Source organism: Grus americana, chromosome 3, assembly GCF_028858705.1.
Source record: "Grus americana isolate bGruAme1 chromosome 3, bGruAme1.mat, whole genome shotgun sequence".
Lineage (NCBI taxonomy): Eukaryota > Metazoa > Chordata > Aves > Gruiformes > Gruidae > Grus > Grus americana.
In genome coordinates this window covers 111,748,961-111,772,109 of record NC_072854.1, presented here as the reverse complement: position 1 = coordinate 111,772,109, position 23,149 = coordinate 111,748,961, and the positions used below count along the sequence as shown (strand labels likewise).

Sequence of the window (23,149 nt, the reverse complement as noted above, 5' to 3'; positions counted from 1 at the left end):
AAGCAGGACAATAGAGACTAGATCTGATGAGATGTGACAGTGCCTTATGCTCCCCAACTCTCAGTTCCTCTAGGATTTCTGTCAGGTATGGGGCACCACAGGAAAGGGGTGTCTAAACAGAAATGGAGGAGATTGCGCAAACTGAGAGTAGTTGCAAGGATGGGCCTGTCAATCTCTGCTGGAGCTGGGAGCTGAGACTATTAGTTTGCAAATTCATCTCTGCCAAGATGCCACGGGGGTGGCCATAAAGGGAAGAACTGCTCCTTGGCTGATGTCTCACAGGCTCCAGGTGAGCCAGGGCTTCCTCAGGCTCTCAGCACAGATAAGGGGCAGGGAGGAGAGGCATACAAGAAAGGCAAGACATCACATTGGCCCCCAAAATAGTAAGCGCAATCATTTTTCCAAACTCACTCTAGTGTTCAAACTGCTCATCCAGGACTAACTTTTTAGTTATCAGTTTCACATATTCAATGAACTAAACCAATTACTCATCTTTTCCTCCAAGTGTGGAAGACTTGTCTCTTCAGCAAAGCAGAAATGTGGGAGCGTGTAATATGTGTTTGTGAAAATGCCAGGTAAGAGTGGGGAAACGAGCCAGGCATTGGAAGGGAAGAGGGTGGATGGAAAAGGCCAGAAGTACATTGTTCGGGGGAGTTAATCCTTCAACCCCATAATTAAACAGGAAAAGTGATATCACTAGTGATTACAAACTCAAATTAATACAAACCTAAACCTAGTGCATGTGCCAATGCTGTTTCTAGAACTGTAAGTCACAGATGCAAGCAGAAGTTCTTCTGTAGGACTACTAGCAGCAAGGCTAGCGCTTCAGGCAGACTCTCTCAAGCCCTGCTATTCCATCAACAAGACTGTCCAAACCACCAGAGAGAGGAAAACTGCATTGCTGCCATCAGATTTCTACCTGCTCACTGTGTTTTCTCATATTAGCTAGCTTCAATATTCCCCCTTTCATAAGAAGCCTGCAATTAAGGGGCAAAACTCATCCAAGTGCTAAAAGAAAAATATGTTTTTTAAAAGGCTGAGCAAGCATTACAGAGTCTGGCTCTTACAGTGAAAGCTGGGATGTGGTGGAGACTGATGGACTTTTTTGCCATGTTGGCCATTATTTCCTCACCCTTGGACTGGTGTGAAGGATGGGAGCTCTCTGGTGGTAAAATGTGAATTTGCAAAGATGGACTTTCAGTGGCCCCGCTGCTTTTCCCTGCTTACATGAAAGGCACAAGAGCGTATCAGAAAACCAGTCCTGTGCTGCCCTCTCCTAGAGCACTGAAAGCAGTCAGACCTAAACACTGGACAAAATTATTTATAGTGCAGGGGTGCCTGTTTCAAAGCCTGGCACAACTCTTAGCTCGCAGCCTGTTCCTCCCGACTCTGGAACCCTTTCTCCACCCCGAGCAGGTAAGCTGTGCTGGGACACGCATTCACAGGCCAGGAGGTACCTGCATTTGGTTACAGGACAAAAAGCAACAGCAACTAGCCAGATGAGTGTTTTCTAGGGGCTGCTGTGGCTCCAGTCCAAAGAGAAAAGGGGACAGCACTGCTCTGGGAACCCGAGACACTAGTGAGAGACTGGGAAAGCTGATGGGATGTCTCACGGGATGTCTCTCAGGGGAGACCTTATTGCTCTCTACAACTACCTGAAAGAAGGTTGTAGCCAGGTGGGTGTTGGTCTTTTCTCCCAAGTAGCAAGCGATAGGACAAGAGGAAATGGCCTCAAGTTGTGCCAGGGGAGGTTTAGATTGGATATTCGGAAAAATTTCTTCACTGAAAGGGTTTTCAGGCACTGGAACAGGCCGCCCAGGGAAGTGGTTGAGTCACCATCCCTGGAGGTATTTAAAAGACATGTAGACGTGGCACTTAGGGACGTGGTTTAGTGGTGGACTTGGCAGTGCTAGGTTAATGGTTGGACTTGATGATCTTAAAGGTCTTTTCCAACCTAAATGATTCTATGATTCTATAGGAAGCCAACAGCAAAATGAAAGGGAAAGTCGTGAAATTGGTCTGCTTGGTGAAACCAGCAGCTGTCTAACCTGCCAGCCGAGGGGAGAAACACCTCAATCCTCACCATCCAGGTTGCCGGAGACCCCAAACCAGAAGCAAAACCCACCCAAAATCCAGGAGAATTTTGGGTGAGAAAGAGCTTGGACTGCCATGATTTTCACAAAACAGCAGACCTCCACTTTTCTCTACCTGATTTTTGACACTGCCTTCTTAGGGAACAGTCAAGCTCAAGTGTCCAGTAGCCCTCAAACAGTTGGGGTCTCAAGGGATCTGGAGGAGCCAAATCACCCCATTTTGTACAGACAGTTGGTTCTCAGCTGTGTGCCACTGCTCCTCTCTGCTTGAAGATCAGCAGATCCACAATCTGGACACATGTGGCATATATGATCCCTCCAAGGGACCTGGAAAAGAGAGACAGCAGTGACATGCCACCAGTCCTTTCTGGCATGTGCTGAGGCACAAGCCCCAGCATGCAGATGAACAATGCCCATGCAACCTCGGACAGCTGTTCCATCTCCTGGCCCAGGGCAGAAGCCTCCTGCCCAGCTGCCCATCCACAAGGTGTAGTGAACACTAAGAGTCTTCATGAGTTCAAACGACTCAAAATCAAGAAGGATGAAACCCACAGAAGGTTATTCAAAATAGAGGCACGATGTGAAACTCAAGATGTTCCTGCCTGCCCGTTGGAGGCTGGCAGACCATCTAGCTGATCTGCTGCTGCTAGCTCACTGCCTTTGTCCATCCTTCCCTAGGCATCTGCTGCAAGGAAGAGGATACTAGGCTAGACAGATGTCTGATCTGACCTAGGACAGCTCTAACAGGAGTGGAGCTGTCACATCTCAGGCCCTAGCAGAGCCTGTCCTTGGGCTCTGCAGGTGGCCCTGCAGCTCTGTAATGCTCCTTGCAGTCTGAGACACTGTACCATGCTTCAGGAATGACCTGGAGCTGGCCAAGTTTGTCAACTTAAGCCTCTCTGCAAGAGGTGGTCACAGCAGCTGGGGAGAAACAAGCGCATCAGGCAGGCAGGGAAAACCACAGAGGGGCTTAATGCCATGGAAGAGAAATTAAAAAAAAAAAAAAATTTTTTTTAAATTTAAAAAATAGGTGGAAACTACTAGTTTATATCTGGCTGAGAAAGCCAGGACTGCTCTCCAACAGACGTGTGGACAAATTCCTTTCATGCCACCAGATGGTGCCCTGCCTTCAGTCACCAGCAGGCAGCTGTCCTGGCCGGGGACACAGCCCTCCGCTCTGCCGCTCCTCCGGCGTTTGATGGGCACTGTCCTCAAAACTGCAGGGAGAGGGAAGCACCAGCCTTGCTCTGCCCCAGGGATCGGCCTCCCCAGCAGGACATCTCACGGCTGCAGGGCCACCTCCACCCTGCACCGGGGTGAGGCTGACTTTAAATCAGGGACCGAGAGGCTTGGGAACCAGGAGAGGAGGGTAAATCAACTGCCTGCCCAGAGGAGAGGCCCCTGGAGCTGGAGTGAAGGTCAGGCAGAAGTACCTTTTTGAGAACTGCGAGAGCAAAGCATCGTATGTTTGGAGAAAGACTTCTGTGATGGGGGGGATCTGACGGGGGAAGCCCTGTCCAGGCGTTGTGTTTTGGTTACATTCAAGTCTTTTTGAACCAGTGAAAGTGTCAGAGCCCTAGGGAAGGATTGCAGGGTAGCCTGCACAAGGAAGAAGTCGCTCTGGCAGGCCAGATTCAGCCCATACATCATCGACTGGCAATTCTGGCCTCCTTCAGAAATGCAGCTGCAGTCATGCTCCTTGCCAGCACCCACGTACAGTCTGTTGAGTGACTACCCATCCAGAGAGCTGAGCTGTGCTACTCAGGCAATACAATGGCTCAGAAAGACACCATTGGTTGCTGAAGACTGGAAACGCACAGGCTCACCAAGCTGGTTCATCCCACCAGCCCAGCTAGCCTTTCTCCAGCCAGTGTGCCAGAGGAGAGCCAGCACACCAAGCATGGGCCACCATCACAGATCCAGGCGCAGAAGAGATCTATAGAGGGCAGCGGGAAAGGGCTGCTCCACTCACACTAACCTCTTTGTCACTGGAGACTTCCCCACAGCCACCTTGTAGGACAAGACTGACCGCAACAGCAATTTATAGCTCACTGTGGCCCAGTTATCAGCCCAGGTGGCTAGCATGTCTATAGCTATCCAAGCCACTCTCAACTCCATTGTTGATCTACACATAAAGACCACATCCTGCAGGCCGACAGCGCCCACTTACACGGACCAGCGAGAGGTCAGGGATACTGTCAGAAGTTCTGCCTGCACTCTTGCAGAAAACACAGCGAGACCCTCCTCTTCTCCAGTTTGTCTCCGCAATATCTTCCTACTCCTCCAGCTCACTTCACACAGTCCAAGCGGCAGAAGCGATAAAAGTGTTGTCTATCTACACGTGAGGCAGGTTCACCAGGAAAGCAACAACCTTTTTTTAGACTACCTGATATAGTGGAAGGGAAAAAAACAAGCAAGCGCAGCCTGCTATGCTTGCTCTCCCTAGCACCCACCTATAATGCCGCTGGCATGGCCAGCTGTCATAGCTCTTAGACCCATCCAGTCCCAGGCTGCAGGCAGGAGATTTGTCCTGCTGCCTGCCCTAGTTGTGCTCCACAGGCACCGGCAGTGCTGTGGCTTCTCACCAGTGACGCAGTAGCCAGGGTTGTGCTTTGGAAGTTAGTGTTTACCTCTCCATACCTGCCTCTGCAACTCAGGCCTCCAGTAACCACTCTGTGTTCTCGGAGCACCCCCTGGTACAACACCGCATTCCCAGAAATCACATTCAGTGCTACTTCATTACCTTTGGACAGTTTTGAAGGGGCCTTCTCTATCCTCTAGCAAATCCTTCCCAGCTATCAGGCTGCTGTTGATGAACAGCCATCATGCTGACTCATATGGTCTCATTGCTTCCTTTTTCATTACCCCATGTGTTTCTTATCTTATGGTTAGACAGTAAGCAGATTAGGGTGGGGATTTTCCAGTCTATGCCTGTACAGCACCTTGCACGATTGGTGATACATGTGGTAGGGCTAATTCACATGCCATCTAATCTTGCCCTCCTTATAATGAACTCCCAATTTTTCCCACCCCAGTAAGAGTTAAGCTCCCCCCATTCCTGAGAGCTAAACCTAGACAGGTTCAACAAGTGGTCACAGCCCCAACAAACACAAACTGGCCTGCAGTTCCCAAGCCAGAAGAAAGAGCCGTCCTGCAGAAGCAACACACCACCAAAAGGTTTCTTCTTTATTCTGATGTGGCTAAGCGCAAACTCTATCACAAAAAAACAACCTGCTACAACCTTCTGACTGGGTCGCAATGTGAGAGGAGTGGGGGTTAATTTAGTCAGGAAATAAAAAATTATTAATGGCACTGCAGATAGATCTCAGCACCAACCACCTCCACACCTGGAACAAAGCCCACATAAGCCACAAGCACTTATTCTCTTAAGAAACTCTTGCCGCATTCGATGTAGTAGCATTATCACCTTACATGCGCAGAGAAGAGATGGCTAAAGGTTAGGGTGTTACCCTGTAAAGGCAGTGAAGACTTCATCAGACTTACCACAGATTTCCTGCCCGAGGCTAGGAGAGTCACACAGCCTCTCTCGGCTCAGCCCTGCCCCTCTATAAAAGGGGCTGTACGCACAGCCATGTATCATAGCAAAAGCTCAGGAGCGTAACCACGCTAAACACTGCAAAGCATTTGGGTAAAACAGCCGGAGATGCTGCTTAAAGCTTTACCTGCTGGTTGAGAGGAGTTCAAGGACTCAGAGTGCTCAACATGAGCCTCCCCTCTCAGACTGAGGAGGATTTAAGATCCAATTCATGGTCATGCAGGGAAGCCAACACAGCATTGTAAGTTTTGCTTGTTGCTTATTTTGACGATTTAAGTGAAAGTTGAGCAGTGGCTAGTCCTTAAGCTGATTCTGGGGCAGGATGCATTTCATTCTCATCATACAAAACACTTCAGACAGGCACTTCAGTGGCAACAAAAGCAAAAAAACCCCAAACAGACAAGCCAGGTAGGAGAGTAGCTTGATGACATTCTTGCATATTTAAATTAACACGGGGCTGTTCCATTCCTGAGCTGCCTTCCTGTGTTATTCCCTCCTTCTCCTTCTAGTGGTGAAAACGCCTCAGGGGTAACAAGGCATCGGGCTACCCTCCCCATCATGCTCAATCCAGAACGGTTCTGATGAGGCTGATAAAGTGAGCCAGGATTTGCAGCAGTAAGCAGGGTTAGATTTTGGTCCAGTTGTTCATAGCCTTCTGAGTGTTTACAGCAACTAACAGGACCACAACCTGCATAAATTGTGGAAGTTGAAAGCGAATTAAAAAGAATACAAATTCTGGCATTCATCCCTAGCAATTTAGGACAGCCTTTTCATTACTGTAAAAATAGCATGTATTTATAAGGAACATCCAGCTCCCATCTCCACTAAATCACAAGTTGCACTGCAAAAAAGACAGTAACAACATTAACACTTTGCAAATGGGAAACTAAGGTAAGGGGGAAAAACCAGCATGGCCAGCCTCACCCCACAGGCTCGGGCAGAGGCTTGGACCCGACTCTGGGCTCTTGGCTCCTGCATGCTGCCTGCTGTGCCACACTGCCTCCTCATAAAAGCAAGCAGTTTCATCACAGCAGTTCCTAGAAATCATCTTTAGGTTATTCTCCTCCTCAAAAATTTCCCTTTAAATTTTTACTCCGGTGCACCTACAAAGCATAATGTTTCAGCAATGCACAGCAATGGGCTTCTCATTGCTTTGTTTCTGCCAGGGAAATAGCTATGACTGTAAGGTTTACAGAGACTTTCTGTTCCTGTCTAAAATTATCTTTGCTGAGCCTTGCGATGCCAAGAGCACAGCGCCAATATTCCATAAGCCCTGAGAAAAACGGACTACATTTCAGGCACACTCAGCTCGTGTGGTTACAGTAGCATCCATCAGCCACGACCAAAGCTCAGGGCCGCCACCACGTCAGGCCTCGCACAAGGGGACACCACCTGTTTCTTTGCTGCGTGAGACAGCACGTAAAGTCAGGGCCTGATCCTCTTGTGGGGTGGTTGTCCAGCCCAAGAGGAGTCGAACTGCAGGATCAGGGCAAAAGAGTGTGAAAAGACAGCAGGTGGATGCAGACAGATGGGGGAAGCAGGGGCTAACAAGGAGACAACAGCAATTAGCATAAGCAGCGGCAGTCTCAGCTCACCAGCTGCTTTGCCGATTGTCTGCCTCCCTGATTTCCAACAGCAAAGCAGCAATTTGCCTAAGAGCACAGTCAGTAGCTAAAACTGCCCCTCAGAACTCAAAGTATCGGGGAGAAAAAAACCCTGATTTCCATAGTACAAAAGCAAGGCTTGCAGGGCTGTCATGTAGGAGTTTGCCTAAGTAAGGCATGGAGCTCAAAACAGCCACCAAATACTTCAGAGCAAAAGGCTAAAAAAGGAAGGTTTTAGAGGAGGAAATGAGTCAGTAGCTCGGAGGACGGGAGGGGGAGTTCAAATAGCTGAGGCATATAAAGTAAGCAAGTAGTCACCATCTCAAATGCTAGAGAGTCAGTGAGGTGGATGTATTGATCTTTGGTTTCTGTTGATGCAGGGTCTCATTCACAAACAGGAGTCCACAGGCGACTTTGTATATTGACCATGCTGGGGTTTGCAGCAGTCCTTCACTGGACAGATGCTTGTTGGCTGCAATTCACACTGGGGTTTCAGACTGGCGCCAAAGCAGTCACCGCCAGCACCAGCTACAGGATTGCTGAAATTTCTTGGGTTTCCTCATGCTTGGTGATGGATTTTTTGGGGGAAAGTTTCAGGTTAATTGCAAACACCATTTGCCTTAAGAGAAGGAGGGGGATTCACCTTTTGAGATGGTTCATCCAAACACCCAGCTTGAGCTTTCAGCGTAGCTTATTTATAGCACTAACACTAGAAAAAAAGGACAAAGCTTATTCAGTGTTGAAAAGCAGCAAAGCTAGTAAAAACCCCTCCATCTCCACAATGCTGTAGCAATTGTAACAAGGAGTGCATTAGCAGAGCAGCGAGCCGTGGGAAGGGTTAGCGTCAGTGTGGCAATAAGCCACAAGGCACAACTTCCTCACTTCTGCCCCACGTCCCTGTCCCGTCAAAAGGGCAGGACTGATGAAAAGGGAGCTCGGCCGAAATTCCCTCCTGCCCTCCTCAAAACAGGGAGCTTCCCCTCAGTTCAGGCACTGAGACGACAGCTACGTAGCTGCCACGTGAGGACCCTGCTCTGCTGCAAGCCCTCTCTGAGGGAAACCACAGCGCTGTAAACCGTTGGGGTGATGCTTAAGGTCACAGGCATGCAAGGAGCATGCTGTTGAGTCAAGGGAGCAGCACAGGACTGGAAACAGACTCCCTTTGCCCTACACAAGCAGCAGCACGGGATTTACATACAGTAGGGGTTCCCAACCATGACATACGCACTGCTAATCACTAGCAGGCAGCTCCTGGTGCCAAGCTGGAGCTCCCAGTGCCTGTGCTGGTACAGCATGCAGAGTCAGTGGAGCCCTACGCTAAGGCAGGCTGTTACCACCATAAGCCACACGCTTGCCGGTGCACCGTGGTGCACAACTCCTGCTTCTAGCTTCCTCTGTTTATGCCTCACCGGGCTATGCCGTTTTGTCTTTTGGGGAATTAAAACTTTCAAAAAGCCATCATGGTTCTCAGTCAGTGCCCTTCCCAGAGCAAGCACATCTTTCCCACGAGGCAGAAACAAGTGAGAGATCTCCCTTACTCTGCTGGTCAAGGAGCTCCTGTCCTTGCTGCGTTTAACTAGTTAGATACCTTCTCAACCCACTACAGCATTTCCAAAAATGCAGCCAGACCTCTTGAAACAGACTGAGCCACAGGCCAGTTCCAACTGATTTTGCCTTATAAGTATACACCATGAAACAGCCCAGCCCTGATCTCATGGCCTTACATCATCCTTTCCCATCCTCCCCAGAATGTCTTACTTCTGTACCCCTCTCTCATAACAAAACTGATCTATGAAGAGGAAGCTTGGAACAGTAACAGACAAATTACCCACATCAATTAAAACTAAAAAGCACAGCTGCCCCAGGTCTCCATTATGTGCCACCAGAGATGGAGGTCTGCTACAGCACTGTGCAGGGAGGCTCCCATCGCCAAACAGCATCCGCCTCGGTTTCTCTCTCCCAGCCCATGCAGCGTGCCCTGCCGCCAGGCTAACAGCCATGGCAGAAAGAAAGGACCAGAACAAACTGTCCAGAGAAACATATCTGTAAGACTGAAGCTCTACTATTACACAGGCATTTTATCTGACTTGTTTTAGAAATATAAGTTCAAAAAACAAAACCCCTACTCAATTCTTATTACTTCCAAAGTCGGTTAAGACTTTGGTCCAAATTTAAGCATTCCTTGATTAAATACATTAGAAAAGAGCCTAGGAAACAATTACCCACCCACCCCAATTTAAGTCTAAGTCATACTGGTAGGTCTTTTGCTAGTTTCACCACAAATCTGATGCAAATGCTCTTGCGAAAGGGACCCCTGGCCACCGTAAGCCACCCAACACGAGCCTAACGCAATAGGACTGTTTTCACTATATGCATCTTCAATATGGGGCTGTTCAGCAGCTTCCATCTAATGTGAACAGTCATAACAGCATCTAAAAGGGGCATCTACTGGGCTATGCTGCAAGGAGGGGGAAAAAATCAAAATGTAACACCCTTAATTACAACAGCAATATGGATGAAAACTGCAAGTTACGGCTCACACCTTTAGTATAGAAGCTTCATGCTAGCTGTAACCGCTGCCTCATACCCCAGCCCTGAAAACATGCAATTGAGTCTTGTTTTTGTTTTCTGTTTACAAGGAGGCACAGAGACTCAATAAATAAACTTGATGCCAGGGGCTTTTTGCTCTTCGATTCAAGCCGGGAACATCACTGCAGTCAGGATTCTGTAATAAAACCTAACTGTCTGCACATTTTTTAACATTAGCAGGTGCATCTGTAATCTGATTACAAAAAGCTCGAGCTTCACTGCTCAGAAACATGAAGGAAATAACATTTTCGTAACATTTCAGAGTGAGCAGTACTGCAATGAGGACGAAACAACAGCTTCTCGGAGCTCCCCGGTCTCAGCAGCAGCGTTTTCTCAGCGGTCAGCTTTGTCCCGAGGACAAACCGTTCATTGTTTCAGCCACCTGCAATAGATGCCGCTGTGATTCATGCGGGGACCCGGCTCCTGCCGCTGTTGGTGCTGCTGCCGCTGGGAAGAAATGCACAGGGTTTCCTGCAGCACGCAGCGAGCGCGGCCGGCCTGGGCCAATCAGGAGTGCCTGACTGAGATCGCACCAAAGTAGGTATTGAAAAAAACCCTAAAAAAAAAAAAAAAACCAAAAAAAACAAAGCAGAGACAGAAAGAAAAGCCCCACACTTCCTCCTCGCCAGTTCTTCTGGCCCCCCGCCCCCATCTGCTCTCTTTCAGGCCTCCTCCCCCCGCCGGCTGCCGTGCCTCTTGCCTCAGGGCAGTGCCCGCCCCCGCGCTGCCCCTCCAACGGCTTCCCCTTGATTGTCGCCCCTCAATCGCTCCCGTCCCCCTTACAACTGTCTCAATCCCCTTCGCCCCCCTCCCAGCACCCCCAACCCTCCCTGGCAGCCGCCCCCCGCGCTTTCCCTCCGGGCTCCCTCAGCCCCCCAACTCTTCCCTTAGCGCTTCCCCGCCCTCCCCCCGAGGCACACCTTGGGGCAGGTAATCCCGCCCCGCCTCGCAGAGGGGCCGCCGCCATTGGCCGGTCGGCGCGTAGCCGCCGTCAATCACCCGGAGGTTCCCCCTGTGATTGGGCAGCCCACTCCCTCGGCCGGACGGGAGGGGGGCTGTGGCTGCGTAGGTTCCCTTCCCCCCGCGTGCGGGTGGGCAGGCGCGTGCGCGCGGTCCGGGGCGTTGCCACGCAGGGCTCCCACCATAGCAACCGCTTCCTCCTCCGGGCACGGCGGCCGTGACGTCGACAGCGTTTCCGCCCGGCTCGCGCCCTCGCTGCTTCCCTTCCTGCTGCCGGAGCCCGCGCCGCGCCCAGCATCCGAGAGGAGCAGCCGCTGCCGCACCGCGCTCCGCCGCCCGCCGCGCCCCGCCGACACCATGGTAGGGAGCCGGGCATCGCCGGGGGAGCAGGCCGTTACGCTTCTCCCCCTCCCCCCCTCCTCCGCCTTTATCCCCGGGGAAAGGGGGGAGGGGGGTGGTTGGTACCGCCCGCCGCATCCCGGCCTGCGCTCCGGACGGTGCCTCCGCTGTGCCCGGCGGCACGATGGTATCGCGCCCCCTTTTCCTTCTTATCTCCCCCCGGTGCTTTCCTTTCGCCTTCGAACTTGAGGCGGCGGATCCGTTCTTCTCCCTTCCCCCTCCCCCCATCCCGCCATGAGGCGGCGGAAGGTTACTTCCCCCCCCCCCCATGGAACTGTCCTCTCTCCTTCGTCCTCCCTCTGCGAGGCGATGGTGCATTCCGCGCCGCACACAGGCGCTAGGGGCGGGCGCCTCCATTTCACCCGAGGTGGGGGGGGGGGGCGGTGAGGAGAGTGAGCTAGGCGGGAAGAGCCCGGGGGGGGGTGGGGGGTGGACGGCGGCCGCCGCGGGGCGATGCACGCCCCTCCCCATGCCGCAGGGCGCGGCCGTGGGGGGAGGGGGGGAGGGAAGAGGGGCGGTGGCTCACCCCACGCGAGGGGCTGCGTGGGGGTTAGGTCGCAGCCTGGCAGAAAGGCTCCCCCCCCACACACACACACACGCACCTCCCCGGGAACCTGGGGGCTGCCTCACTCGGGAGGAAGCGCGGCCTCAGCCGCATCCGCCCCGACGGTCGGCCCCGGGCGGGAGCCATCTTCCCCAAAGGCGAGGGGTTTCGGGCCTGGCCTAGAAAACGGCGGCGGCTCCGAGGCGGAATGCGGCGGCCGAGGCGAGCACCCGGTCCTCCCGCCAGCCCTGAGGGCTGGCGGGAGGACCGGGTGCTCGCCTCGGCCGCCCTGCTCTGCCGTCCCTGGTGGGCAGACTGTCGGGGCCAGGCCGGTCTTAATCAGGCCCGGTTGGAGTCAGCAGTCCTCGTAAGCAAACAAAAGGGGAGAAGCAAAAGCGGCGGAAGGAGAACGCTGGTTGTAACAAACATGTTTTTGCAACGACCCCTCAAAGAATCTTGAATTTTAAGGCATTTGCTGCAGGGGCTTGAGTTATATTTTTTTTTTTTTTGTCTTGCTTCTTTGCTCAGAGAAGATATAATGCTGGAAAACAGGAAACATAGAAATGTATTAAATATACACGCTGACTTGCCTATTTTCTCTGGCTTTCAAAACAGATGCCAGGGGACCCCTTTCATAAATGGGGCAGAATAGACCAAATAGCTGCTGTGCTTCATGGTGGTTCATTTTCTGTCGGTTTGCCCACACTAAAAGTTTGCATCCCCGTTTAACTCAGGCTACTGGGACTGACAAATTCACTTGGGTTTTTCACTTACACAGTTTTAACTGCTGTCCTGTTTTTCCTTGAGTCATGCACAAACACTTGTCCAGCAACAAACATGTGTTTTGATGCACTTGCCTCAGTTATTTGCCTTTAGTAGAGGGATTACATATTGAGGCTTTCCTGTGGTATTTACCATTAATTTCTCGGACATGTGATATATCCAGTAAATAAACTTTTATTCTGTATAAGCCCGTCAGACAGATGTGCTACTAATCTCCCTGCTTCCTATAATGCCCGAGCTGAAGCATCTATGGCTGGTCTGCGGCATGGAGCAGAGCTAATGGGAGTTGCAGACAAAGCTGCTAAAAGTCTGACAAGACTTGGCAGCTCTTGTTTAAAATAGGCTTGTCTGAACAAGCTAGCTACCACCTCTGCAGTACGCAAACCTAGTTTAGAATGACTACTCAGTATGTCAGGCTTCATCTTGCTTCGGAACCAGAGAATTCCCCAGTCAGTCAAAACTGGTATTTCTCATAGCGATCTCCTTTTTGGAACAGGGTCTGGGTTGGCTTTTTTAAGATGCTTTCCAGTTGCTGCAAATGAACTTGCTTTTGGGCAAAGAGTGTAGGCCTTCTGGCAAAGTACAGTAATGCCAGCAGGAGGGCATCATTTGGTATCAAAAGAGCATTGGATTTTCTGCTTTTGTGTCTTGCCACAAGGTTCAGTTTCTTTGCTACTGGATTAAATGAGTCCATGGTCTTCGGAGAACCGTGCAAATTATTTTTCTTGGTTGTTAGTTAATACTATTCCCAAATCTGTGTAATTACAAGGTACATATGCCTCATATACAAGATGACAGCCTCATGGCGATTGGTAGTGTGGGTGTTTGGCGTGTTCCTACTTGCCTTGTCAGAATATCGCTATCAAGAGGCTCCTGCTGGGAGCAAGGGCTGACCTAAGCGATCTCATGCCGGAGAGCCTGCAGACAGCCAGAACTTGCATGTAAAGCTGTTCAGAGCCTTTCGCTCGCCTGACTGTTCAGTATTCACAGCGATCTCCAGGAAGGATACCTCAGTAATGAGAATCTGGGATGCCCAGAGCAGGCCTCCAAAGCCTGTTTTTAAGGGTGAAGTTTAAGCTTTAGGTTGCTGTAGGTGCCTGGAGGGCCACAAGAAAATTCTTAGGGACACTTAGGCTCATAATAGCTGATTTCCCTGCTGAGTGTGTTTCTAAGAAGCTTTGCTTTCCTGCAAGAGTCCTGTTGTGTACCAGCTTACACTCGCATTACCTTAAAAACATGTGTTTCAACACAGGAATGGGTACTACTCAAAACTTCTGCCCTCCTACTGGCTACCACGGTTCCTGTTTTTCAGCAGTGTTGCTGGGGTTGCCTTTTGCGTGTGTTGCTTGTTCTACCTACCTTGATAATTGTATCAGGAGTGAACTTCATGGTAGCTCAGAGAAGGTGATGATTTCCTCTTTGGCTGAAAGCTGAGGAAATGACCTCCAGGAATTCAGGGGAGAGGTTTTTTCTGCTTTTTTTATAATTGCTTTTTTACTCATCACTCCTCATCTAGCCAATTACCATTCTTACTGGGGGGGGGGGGGGGAGAAAGCTGAATAGATTTTTAATTCCTTCCCCACAAAAAAGAGACCAAATAATGCAAAATAAAAAACTCTAGCTGGCAAGATCTGCCTACAAGTGATATGCAAATAACTCTGTACTTCTTGCTGGTTTATGGTGTGCAAATAATGGCCTCTTACACAACAGCAGTAAAAAGGCAGTTAGTTATGTTTCCTATCATGCTTCAGATCTGAATTGAAGCTTTGGACTTTCAGATGCATGGGCTGCCTGATGTAAACGGAGGTGTCTGTCCAGCGGTAGGTAGCAGAGGACATGGGCCTGCAGGGACTTGGAGAGTCATTGGTGCTCCCACACTGGTGCTGGTCTTTGGGGTGAAGTTAAACTAGTTGCTCCACGCTTTGCCTCCTTTCATACTCAGTAAAGTGGGGGTGGTAATATCAGATGGGTTTTCTTGAGTGCTCAAACAAAAGATTAAAAGCAAAGCAGTATTTAAAATCCTTGTATTTTTAACTACCCGCATTTTCAGTTGGCTTGTCGGCCATAGCTGACACCTTCTCAGAGGCCTGATTTGGCAAAATCTACTCCCAGTCTGTTAGCTGCAGCCGGGCCGTGTGACCCTCCTTTCTACTAGGTGCTCTCACAACTAACTTGGCTTAGTTTTCCCTTCAAGGTCTAGGTGCTGATGATGTCCCAGGGTATTGCATAGCAGTGTAAGGGACAGCTTTGTGAAGGCTGCTGTCCCAGAACAGTCGGGTGGTAATAGCTTTAATTGAAAAAATATTTGTCACAGAGTTGCACTATGGCACGTTACTGAGTCAGATGGAAATGCCACATGGTTACGCAGGCAGTTCTGGCAGCGGCAGGGGATTTTGAAGGTAGATGGGAGGGATGGTATGCCAAGCATAGGGGAGCAAGGTGTTTGCTGAAGAAACTGAGAACCAAATATATGGCAGTAACGTGACTAGTAAATGTGGGAGCACAGGGTTCTCAAATCTGCCTTTGCAATTAAACAAGGCATACTTTAATAAGTTCTTGGTGTCAAATTCTGGAAAAATTGATGAGGGTTTTCCAAGAAGCAAAAGTTTCCACTTGAGTAGCTGTGGATAGTCCACGCTGGTGTATACAGTGTGTGTGCATGGTTCCCAAACAAAACAAGTCAAGAACTGGTTCTTGAAACGTCTCTGTAGGTGAGATGCACACAGGCACCGCCATGGAGGGCTCTTAGGTTCTCATCATGGGAAAAAAACCCACATTGTAAAATCTTCAATATTTAAAAACAAATTTAGTCCTTCAAACTTGTCTTGAGCCAAACTAAGTAATTCGTTTAAAAGTCTTTTTGGCTGTCTTACAGTTGAGGAGGGAACAAATACTTTTCTGAGGTAAAGTATTTTAAATAATCAAGGAAAATACTGGAGTTCACAGTGCTTCCTAACAAAAAAGAAGACAAATTTCATTATGTCAAAGTTGTGTTTCAATGCAGGCTTGTCACAAATCCAGTTTATCAGGCGTCTGGCATGTGTCTCGCTCCTGAAATGGCTTTCTGTATATGGGGATTTTCTTGAGAAAGCTTTGGATTATTCTTCAGTCTTCCCTCATTTAGATTAAATTTCAGTTGTAGAGTACTTGACGATGGAGGCAAAATGTTGGAAGCTATTAGTGGAGGCAGCTGGGGACGGCTCTTGCAGTTGGAAGCCTGCTAGACAGAAGGCTCTCTCTTTGGGCTGCCCTGTGTAGGGACGGCATTCTGCTCTCGCAAGACTTCTGCAGTGCTTTGCACTTAAGGCAGGAACGGTGGCTTTGTGTAGGGAATAAGAGCCACTGTGTTACTGCAGCGCATGCTGACAAGGCATTTAATGCAACCATTACCTCATGTGCCTACTGGTGTAAGCGCTCCAGAACAATGTACGAGGCAACGCTGCCCACAAGACATGCCACCTTTGCAATAGTTGCATGGAGGTACTGGGGGAGAACTCATTTTTGCTGATTCCCTCAGACAAACTTACTCTGTCCATTCTTGCCTGAATGTCTCCCTGAATATGCGGTACTGGCATCATTTTTCCATCTGATAATTAGGTGGCTTACCTCCTTGCTGCTGCCTTGTTTCAGTGAGGTTAACAGGCCCTGCAGTTATGGTCCTCGGCACCTATAGAAACAGGCTGGCCGCTTGAATGTAGTCATTTCTCTGCAGTTGTGTCCCGAGAATGGTTTTAAGTTGGCCTTGCCTGTGTTACGAGGTTGTTCTGTCCCCTGCAACAAAATGTCACCAGCTGATGGTTGTGTATCTCACAAGTACTGCTCAATGAACAGCCACCCATGTATCAGTCCAGAGTTGGATAACTGCTTTTATACTGAAAAAAGGAACAAAACCAGGCTAGCTGTTGTAGCCCTGCAGTATTCAAGCCAGGATGCACAAAATATAATGAACGTGCTGTATTGAATCCTCTGAGCAGAGTGATATTAGGCCAAAGAGAGAAAATCCAGACTAGCAAATAAATGTTTATTCTGTCATTACTGGTGGGGTGGAGGCTTCTCACCAGCTATTCTTCTGGACAAATCATCAGAGACACAGTTAAAATGTTAATTGAGGACATGTATTTATGAGTGTGGCATTTCTTCTTGTTCCAGTGCTCTTAAAAGTCATCCTGTTGCTGCCCTACACAGAATGGTTGCAACCACCTTACAACAAAAGCTGCCTAGGGTTTGGTTTTTTGTTTTTGTTTTCCTTTTTAAGTATGTTCACAAAGCCAGGGTTGGAGAGGGAGTCCTACAGTTACAAAACTAGATCCTCTTTTTGGAAGCAATTAGTTGCACCAGGAGTTTATGGGTTCATTGCAACCCATTCTGTGACAGAGCTATAGGGCTTTCTCAGATGGAACAAATCTGCATTGTCCCTAGCAATATAATGGCTGCTAATGTCAGCCTGTTTGATGAATCCAGGGGTTGTACAGCAGCTGTGAAAAGGAGTAGCACCAGCTACTAACAGCCTTTTGCTTTGGAAAGCTAAAAAATCTAGTTCTTGCTATTGTCCCTTCAGCTTCTGGTCAGTCTCAGTTATCAGCTGCAGTTTAAAAGTGAATTTTGAGTTTCCAGACTAAATACGCTCAACATTTTTGGAATCTGAACTGACTTGCCAGCAGTGCTCAGTTTCTTTATAAGGAAACAACTTGTCTCCCAACTTGGAGACATGTTTCTGGCTGTGCAGTAGCACAAGCCTATGCTCTTGACTGCACAGTTTGCATCAACCTGCAGCTCCATTGCTGCTTGCTTCTGGCTCTCTGCTGGGCATTAACCTCTTCTTTCAGAGTTAACTTCTTGGCAACAGGAATTGCTGCAGGGGAGTTAATTGTTGTGGACCAAGAATCAACAAAGGTAGAGCTAGGTGATATGAACTGCTTTTATGCCATTACTAGACTAGTTCAGGCTTTCTAAGCATTTTCTACTCAGAATCTTCATTCTTTTGTGACCAAAACTAAGTCTTAACACCTGTTGTCAGCTACTGAGGTGCCATTAGAAGACAAACCTCAGGCTGAAAAAAAGATTGTCTTGAGCTCACTGTGGATTTGTCTTTAGTGAATGATGCGATAGTTCTAGTCGCTGCGCGGTTTGCTTTATTAGGGGAACTCTGTATTATTTAGAGTCTTCCCAGAGAGCTCTTGCCTACACCAACCACAGGAATGGGAGGAGAAAGACCTTTATTCCTCATTAGTTCTCAATTACACTGTGACAAAGTGCAGTCTCTTCATATGGAGGAGGTGACATAGCAATGAGTCACTTTGAATCGATGTTTGCACTTTTGCTTGAATTTATCCTGGAATAGGCTTACTCTGCTTACTTTCCTTGCCTTATTGGAGATAGGCAGAGGGGTGGCTGCCTGCGAGGCGGCTCAGGTACAGTGACTTATTCCCTGTTCTCCTGTCCCAAAGTAAGTGCAAGGGATTCTGGAATCTTGAGGGAGGTCCCCTTGTATTTGAGTTAAGAGCACTGTTCTCCACGCTAGAGAAAACCTTCTGTCTCAGATTCACTGCTGTATGAGATTGCCCTGGTTTTGCATGACCAGCACCAGCAAGATCTAGATGCCAGACTCCATGGTAATAGATTCTGCCAGCTGTGCCACCTCTCTTCACTGGGTTAGCAAAGCTATGCCAGCCACTAGAAGTTACAGAAGGCGAGATGTTGGTAGGAAAAGGAGAATCTGGGCTCATCTGAGGTCCTGCATGGTAGGCATTGGTCAAGGCTTTAAAAATAAATGCACATTAAGTAGTTGTCCAATCAATAACCATCTCACAAGGATAGCCTGTTTGAAAGCTAGCACTAAGAAGTTCCCCTTCACCACTCATCTTCCTGGGTTTGCAGCTGAACTCTGACATTTCTTTATAACACTTCCACTCTGAAAAGGTGCAATGTCCCCCACAAAATGAATCCATCAAGCACATGTATTGGGGCTGAGCTTAGAGAAAAACAAAATGAAGAACAATCTTTAGTCTTTTCCAGGTGATACATCTCACATGATGATTTACCTGACAATTTAGTATTGCTGACTGTGCTTGTAACAGTGACGTGTGGCAGTTTACACAGAGGGAGGAGGGCTATTTTCCTTCTGAGATATGAATTGTCGTATCTGAGGATAATGTAATTTGAATTTGGAAGACCGAAAACCAGCGGGGGAAGAAGCAGTATTAGAAAGGAATCTCACTGTTTACACCACATGCAGTGTTTTGAACAAATAGATGGGTGTTGGACAGGCTTCAGTTTGGTCTTTACAGCTCTGGCTGTGATGTCCTTCCAGCAGCGTCCGCTGGCCAGTATAGCTTCCCATATTTGCAGTATTCACTATTGCACAGCTGCTTTTAAGCTCTCCAACTTTGCTGCACTCTGAGAACAAAACTCAGATACAAATGCTTCTATACTGCCACTCTTTCTTTGGTCTTGTCTCATTCCCAAAAAAAGCAGCAGACTGAAAATGCAGTTCAGCCTCTTGTCGTTCTTGCTAGGTCTTGTCCTCCTTATTCTGTGCAGCTGCACTTAACATTGGATTTATAATGCTGCATCTGCACCTCTTATTACAGCTGGCACAGGGGGATACCACTAAGTAACTAGAATTTCTCATCAGACTTCAAGGAGGGAGGGGGAAGTTGAAAAGTCAGGCAGCTTGCTTTAAAAACTGGTGGAGGAACTGCTGGGAAGTAGATGCTTTAACTGTTAGGCTTTCAAGTTCTCCCCTTAAAACACTGAATTCAGAGTAACTTCTGAAAGTTGACTTGTTCAGCTAAAAACTGTGCCACTACAGTCCCAGTATCCTGCTACATCTCCCTTGATCTCTAAACTAAATCCATGTGATAAGTGTGGAATTTGGCCACGTTTTACCTCTGTTCGTAAAGCTGCTAGCAAGGGCTAGGAACGTTTGAACAGAAGAGCCTCATGGGCTTGATTGTCTAGCCAGCCTGAAATGGGTAACAAAATTAAGCTGCTGTAATGCCAAAAGATCTGCTGCAACTGAATCTCTGAGGACCAGCGGTGGACATGCATGTAAAACTACCCCAAAACAATGTTCTAATATAAGTAGGATTGTGCCTTCTTTGGAATAGTTTTGGTTTGGCAGCTGGCTGTGGGTAGCATTGAGACTCCAGATTCTTTACTTGGCCTGGAAAAGAGGGCCTGCAGCCTTTTCTGAGGAGACTCTCAAGCCACTGGTAACTATTACCAGTATTGGTTGTCCTCTAGGCTTGGATTTAAGGCAGTGCAGTAATACAGTTGTGAAAATTCACGGTGATAGCCCTAGAGGTCTTTGCTCTTGTCTTTGCAGGCATCTGGAGTACAAGTTGCCGATGAGGTATGCCGTATCTTCTATGACATGAAAGTGCGGAAGTGCTCTACGCCTGAGGAAATTAAGAAGAGGAAGAAGGCTGTCATCTTCTGCCTCAGTCCAGACAAAAAGTGCATTATTGTGGAAGAAGGCAAAGAGATTCTGGTGGGAGATGTCGGTGTAACAGTTACCGACCCTTTCAAGCACTTTGTGCAGATGCTTCCTGAGAAGGATTGCCGTTATGCCTTGTATGATGCAAGCTTCGAGACCAAGGAATCCAAAAAGGAAGAGCTGATGTTTTTCTTGTGGTAAGCCATCTTCCCAACTTGCTCATTCCTAACATGTAGTCCAAGCACAGTGGGTGAGGTCTCCGACCATTCGTATTGCCCAGGCTTGCAAGATGGCAGGCTTAAAGTGAGCCAGACAGCCTGATGCCTGTATTTTGAGCCATGAGACGTATCACTTGTTCGTAATCGGTAGGATACTGTTTCTGTCTATGCTGGATAATGAATGTCACTAATTACACTCTTTTTGGTGTATCCCACTAGGGCACCAGAACAAGCACCTCTCAAAAGTAAGATGATCTATGCAAGCTCCAAGGATGCAATCAAAAAGAAGTTTCAAGGTACGTAATACAGCTAACACTCCTAGTCGTGCTGTGCCCTTTGAATGCTTACACAGCAAGGCTTCTTCTGTTGGCTAATTGCTGTGGGTTGGGTTCTGGCAGGTTTTTTTTGAGATACTAGTGAGAGATGAGAACTTCACAGGTGAAATGTCCTGTGACAGAGCTAAAACAAGCTCTGGCTAAAACTTACACTGTCTGACTCTAAATTTTAGAGGCACTAGAACTGTGCTCAAGACAAGAGCAGGCTTAGCAATGTGTGGTGCCATAGCTGTACTGTATAGAGCAGCACATCTGCACTGTACAGGCTAGAAACCATTAGATTCATAGCATAGAGCTGGATTTTGTGCAGAGCTGCCACTGTCGCAGAGGACTTTCAGCCCTGTGTCTGTTGAAATACACAGTCTCATAAACTTACTGTGCTGTAGTAGTAGTAATTAACAATTCACTTGATTTAGAGATGCAGTTGTGATTACTCATTTCAAAAGGCATTGCATCTCCAAGCAGAGAAGCAAAGTTCTGTTCAGCCTGTCGGACACCATTAACCAGTGAGTAAACACCTTGCTGCAGCATTCAGAAATTTCATGCTAAGTTGGTCATTACGATGGCTCGTAGCCAGATAGCACTGCCCGCCCCCCCCTTCAGTTCCTCATGCTGTGCTGGGCCAAAATCTTGCAGCGTGCAAGACTGACAGGATCATTGTGAGCGGTGCCAGCCTTCACAGGACAGCTCAGCAGTGGATTGCAACTACCCAAGGAGACTGTTGTGTGCTGCATGTGTGGAAGTTGAAAAAAGAAATCCTGAAGAAATTCTGCTGTTCTCCACATAAGACAGGCTTGGGTTGGGCTCCCTGCCCTCCAAAAAAAAAAAAAAAAAGAAACCACTGTTGATTCTTTAGACCAACAAAATCTTTCTGGTCTCTACATCTCAGGTTCTTACCCTGATTCTTTTACCCACCTCTCCAGAGCCAGCGGGAGATGAATCAGCCATCTTAGTGTGCTTGCATGTAGCTCCCTCACCTGCCGTATCCAGGGTAACACTAGAAATGAGAGATTCACTTGTAAGATAGCCTGCAATGAAAAGGCTAACAGTCTGAGCACTGTTCTAGTGAAAACTTTCTCCCTGATATTTCTAAGTTGATATTTGGTGTCTAGCCAGATGTCTCTGTGACATACCAGGGGAAAACCATCCAAATTCCTAAGCTAAGGCAGGACTTACCTGCTTGAGTGACCAGATTGCCACCTCTAATATTACTACCAAGTATGTTTCTTTGATTACTAGCATGTTGAAATACTGCATTATTGAGTGTTTTGCCTCTTTTTTTAGGCATAAAGCATGAATGCCAAGCAAATGGGCCAGAGGACCTCAACCGAGCTTGCATTGCTGAGAAACTAGGAGGCTCCCTAGTCGTAGCTTTTGAAGGAAGTCCCGTGTAGATGTCATACAGTGCCACAACTCTACAAGCATTCCATGTTTTAATATATCAATTATGTAAAGCGACCATTTTAGGCAAGGGTTTCACTAACCGTAGGGAAGCTGTCTTGTAGAATAAAGTAGATTTTGGAGATGTAGCTTGTATGTAAAAATGACCATAAATAAATCAAATCTAAGGATTTATCTTGGTGTATTAATATTTGCATTGGTTGTCCAGCCCAATACTGTCCCTGGTGGATTAACACTAAAGGTCTCAAAAAATTTTGGTCCAATGCAGCAGTGTATCATGGGATGAAAGGGGGGGGAGGTGAGAACAACCTGGTTCCTGTTCTTACTTTTCTAAATTGTAACAAGCAAAATTCAGTCAGTCTTTTTGAGGCTACTGGCCAAATTTGCCAAACTCAAAAACTTTTCCCCTGTAACCATTTAATACAAAACTGTAGTTTAAGTTAGGCTAAAGCAACCTGTTGGCACCAAAACTGGGTTAAATTCTTAGTGCTTGCAGTTGCAGAGCAGTACTAATAAAGGCTAATTCTGAAGTTAAATAGAAATAAAATAGACACACTTTTCTGGAGAAATAGTCCTAATCCACTCTCTTGTAAACTCACGGTGCAGTAATAATATTTAAAGGTTCACTTGTTCTGTAGATTCAATTTTCTTGTTATGAAGTGTCTTGAGGTCTCTTCCAGCCTGAGTGATTCTATAAAAATTGCTTTTCTGTTGACATAGTTTAATTTAGAACTACCTTAGTTTCTCTAATACACACTTCCTAGTGGATCAGATGCTTCTGAGGCTTTTACAAATGCAGATTCTTCTATCGGAGCTCTCCAGTTATGGGTAGTACAATGAGAAGGAACCACATTTTAAAAAGTGGTATTCTCAGCCCCAGTCTTTGGTCACTTGGTCCATTTGTCAATAATTACTATTGATTTAACCTAGTAGAACCAATCAGCCTGACTAATACGGCTTGATCTGGGCTTTTTGTCTGTTAGCTTCTTTAATTCTGTAGAAATGCATGGAAATATCACCTACTAGAAAGTTTGACCTGAAATGCCTTTTGTATGGGGGGGTAGAGAACGTTCCTGTGCCAGCTACAGAGATCTTAAAAGCTTCCATGTTTCACCAGTGGTTGATTAAAGCTGTTTCCTTTGTGTAATGTGTACATGGGAGTTGCATAGAGTTTTCCTGTATGTCTGTAGAGAAAAAGAAAAAAAGAAAAAAAAAACAACAAAACAAAA

At 47.7% G+C, this 23,149-nt stretch overlaps 1 protein-coding gene across 1 annotated transcript; it reads left to right on the top strand.

Annotated features, from left to right (window-relative positions):
- Nucleotides 1-10,959: 10,959 nt before the first annotated feature.
- DSTN (destrin, actin depolymerizing factor) lies at nucleotides 10,960-23,149 on the top strand. Its single transcript, XM_054820702.1, has 4 exons — nucleotides 10,960-11,162; nucleotides 19,856-20,163; nucleotides 20,404-20,480; nucleotides 21,804-23,149. Exons 1-4 carry the CDS (start codon nucleotides 11,160-11,162, stop codon nucleotides 21,911-21,913), a joined length of 498 nt encoding a protein of 165 aa, XP_054676677.1. The 5' UTR covers nucleotides 10,960-11,159; the 3' UTR covers nucleotides 21,914-23,149.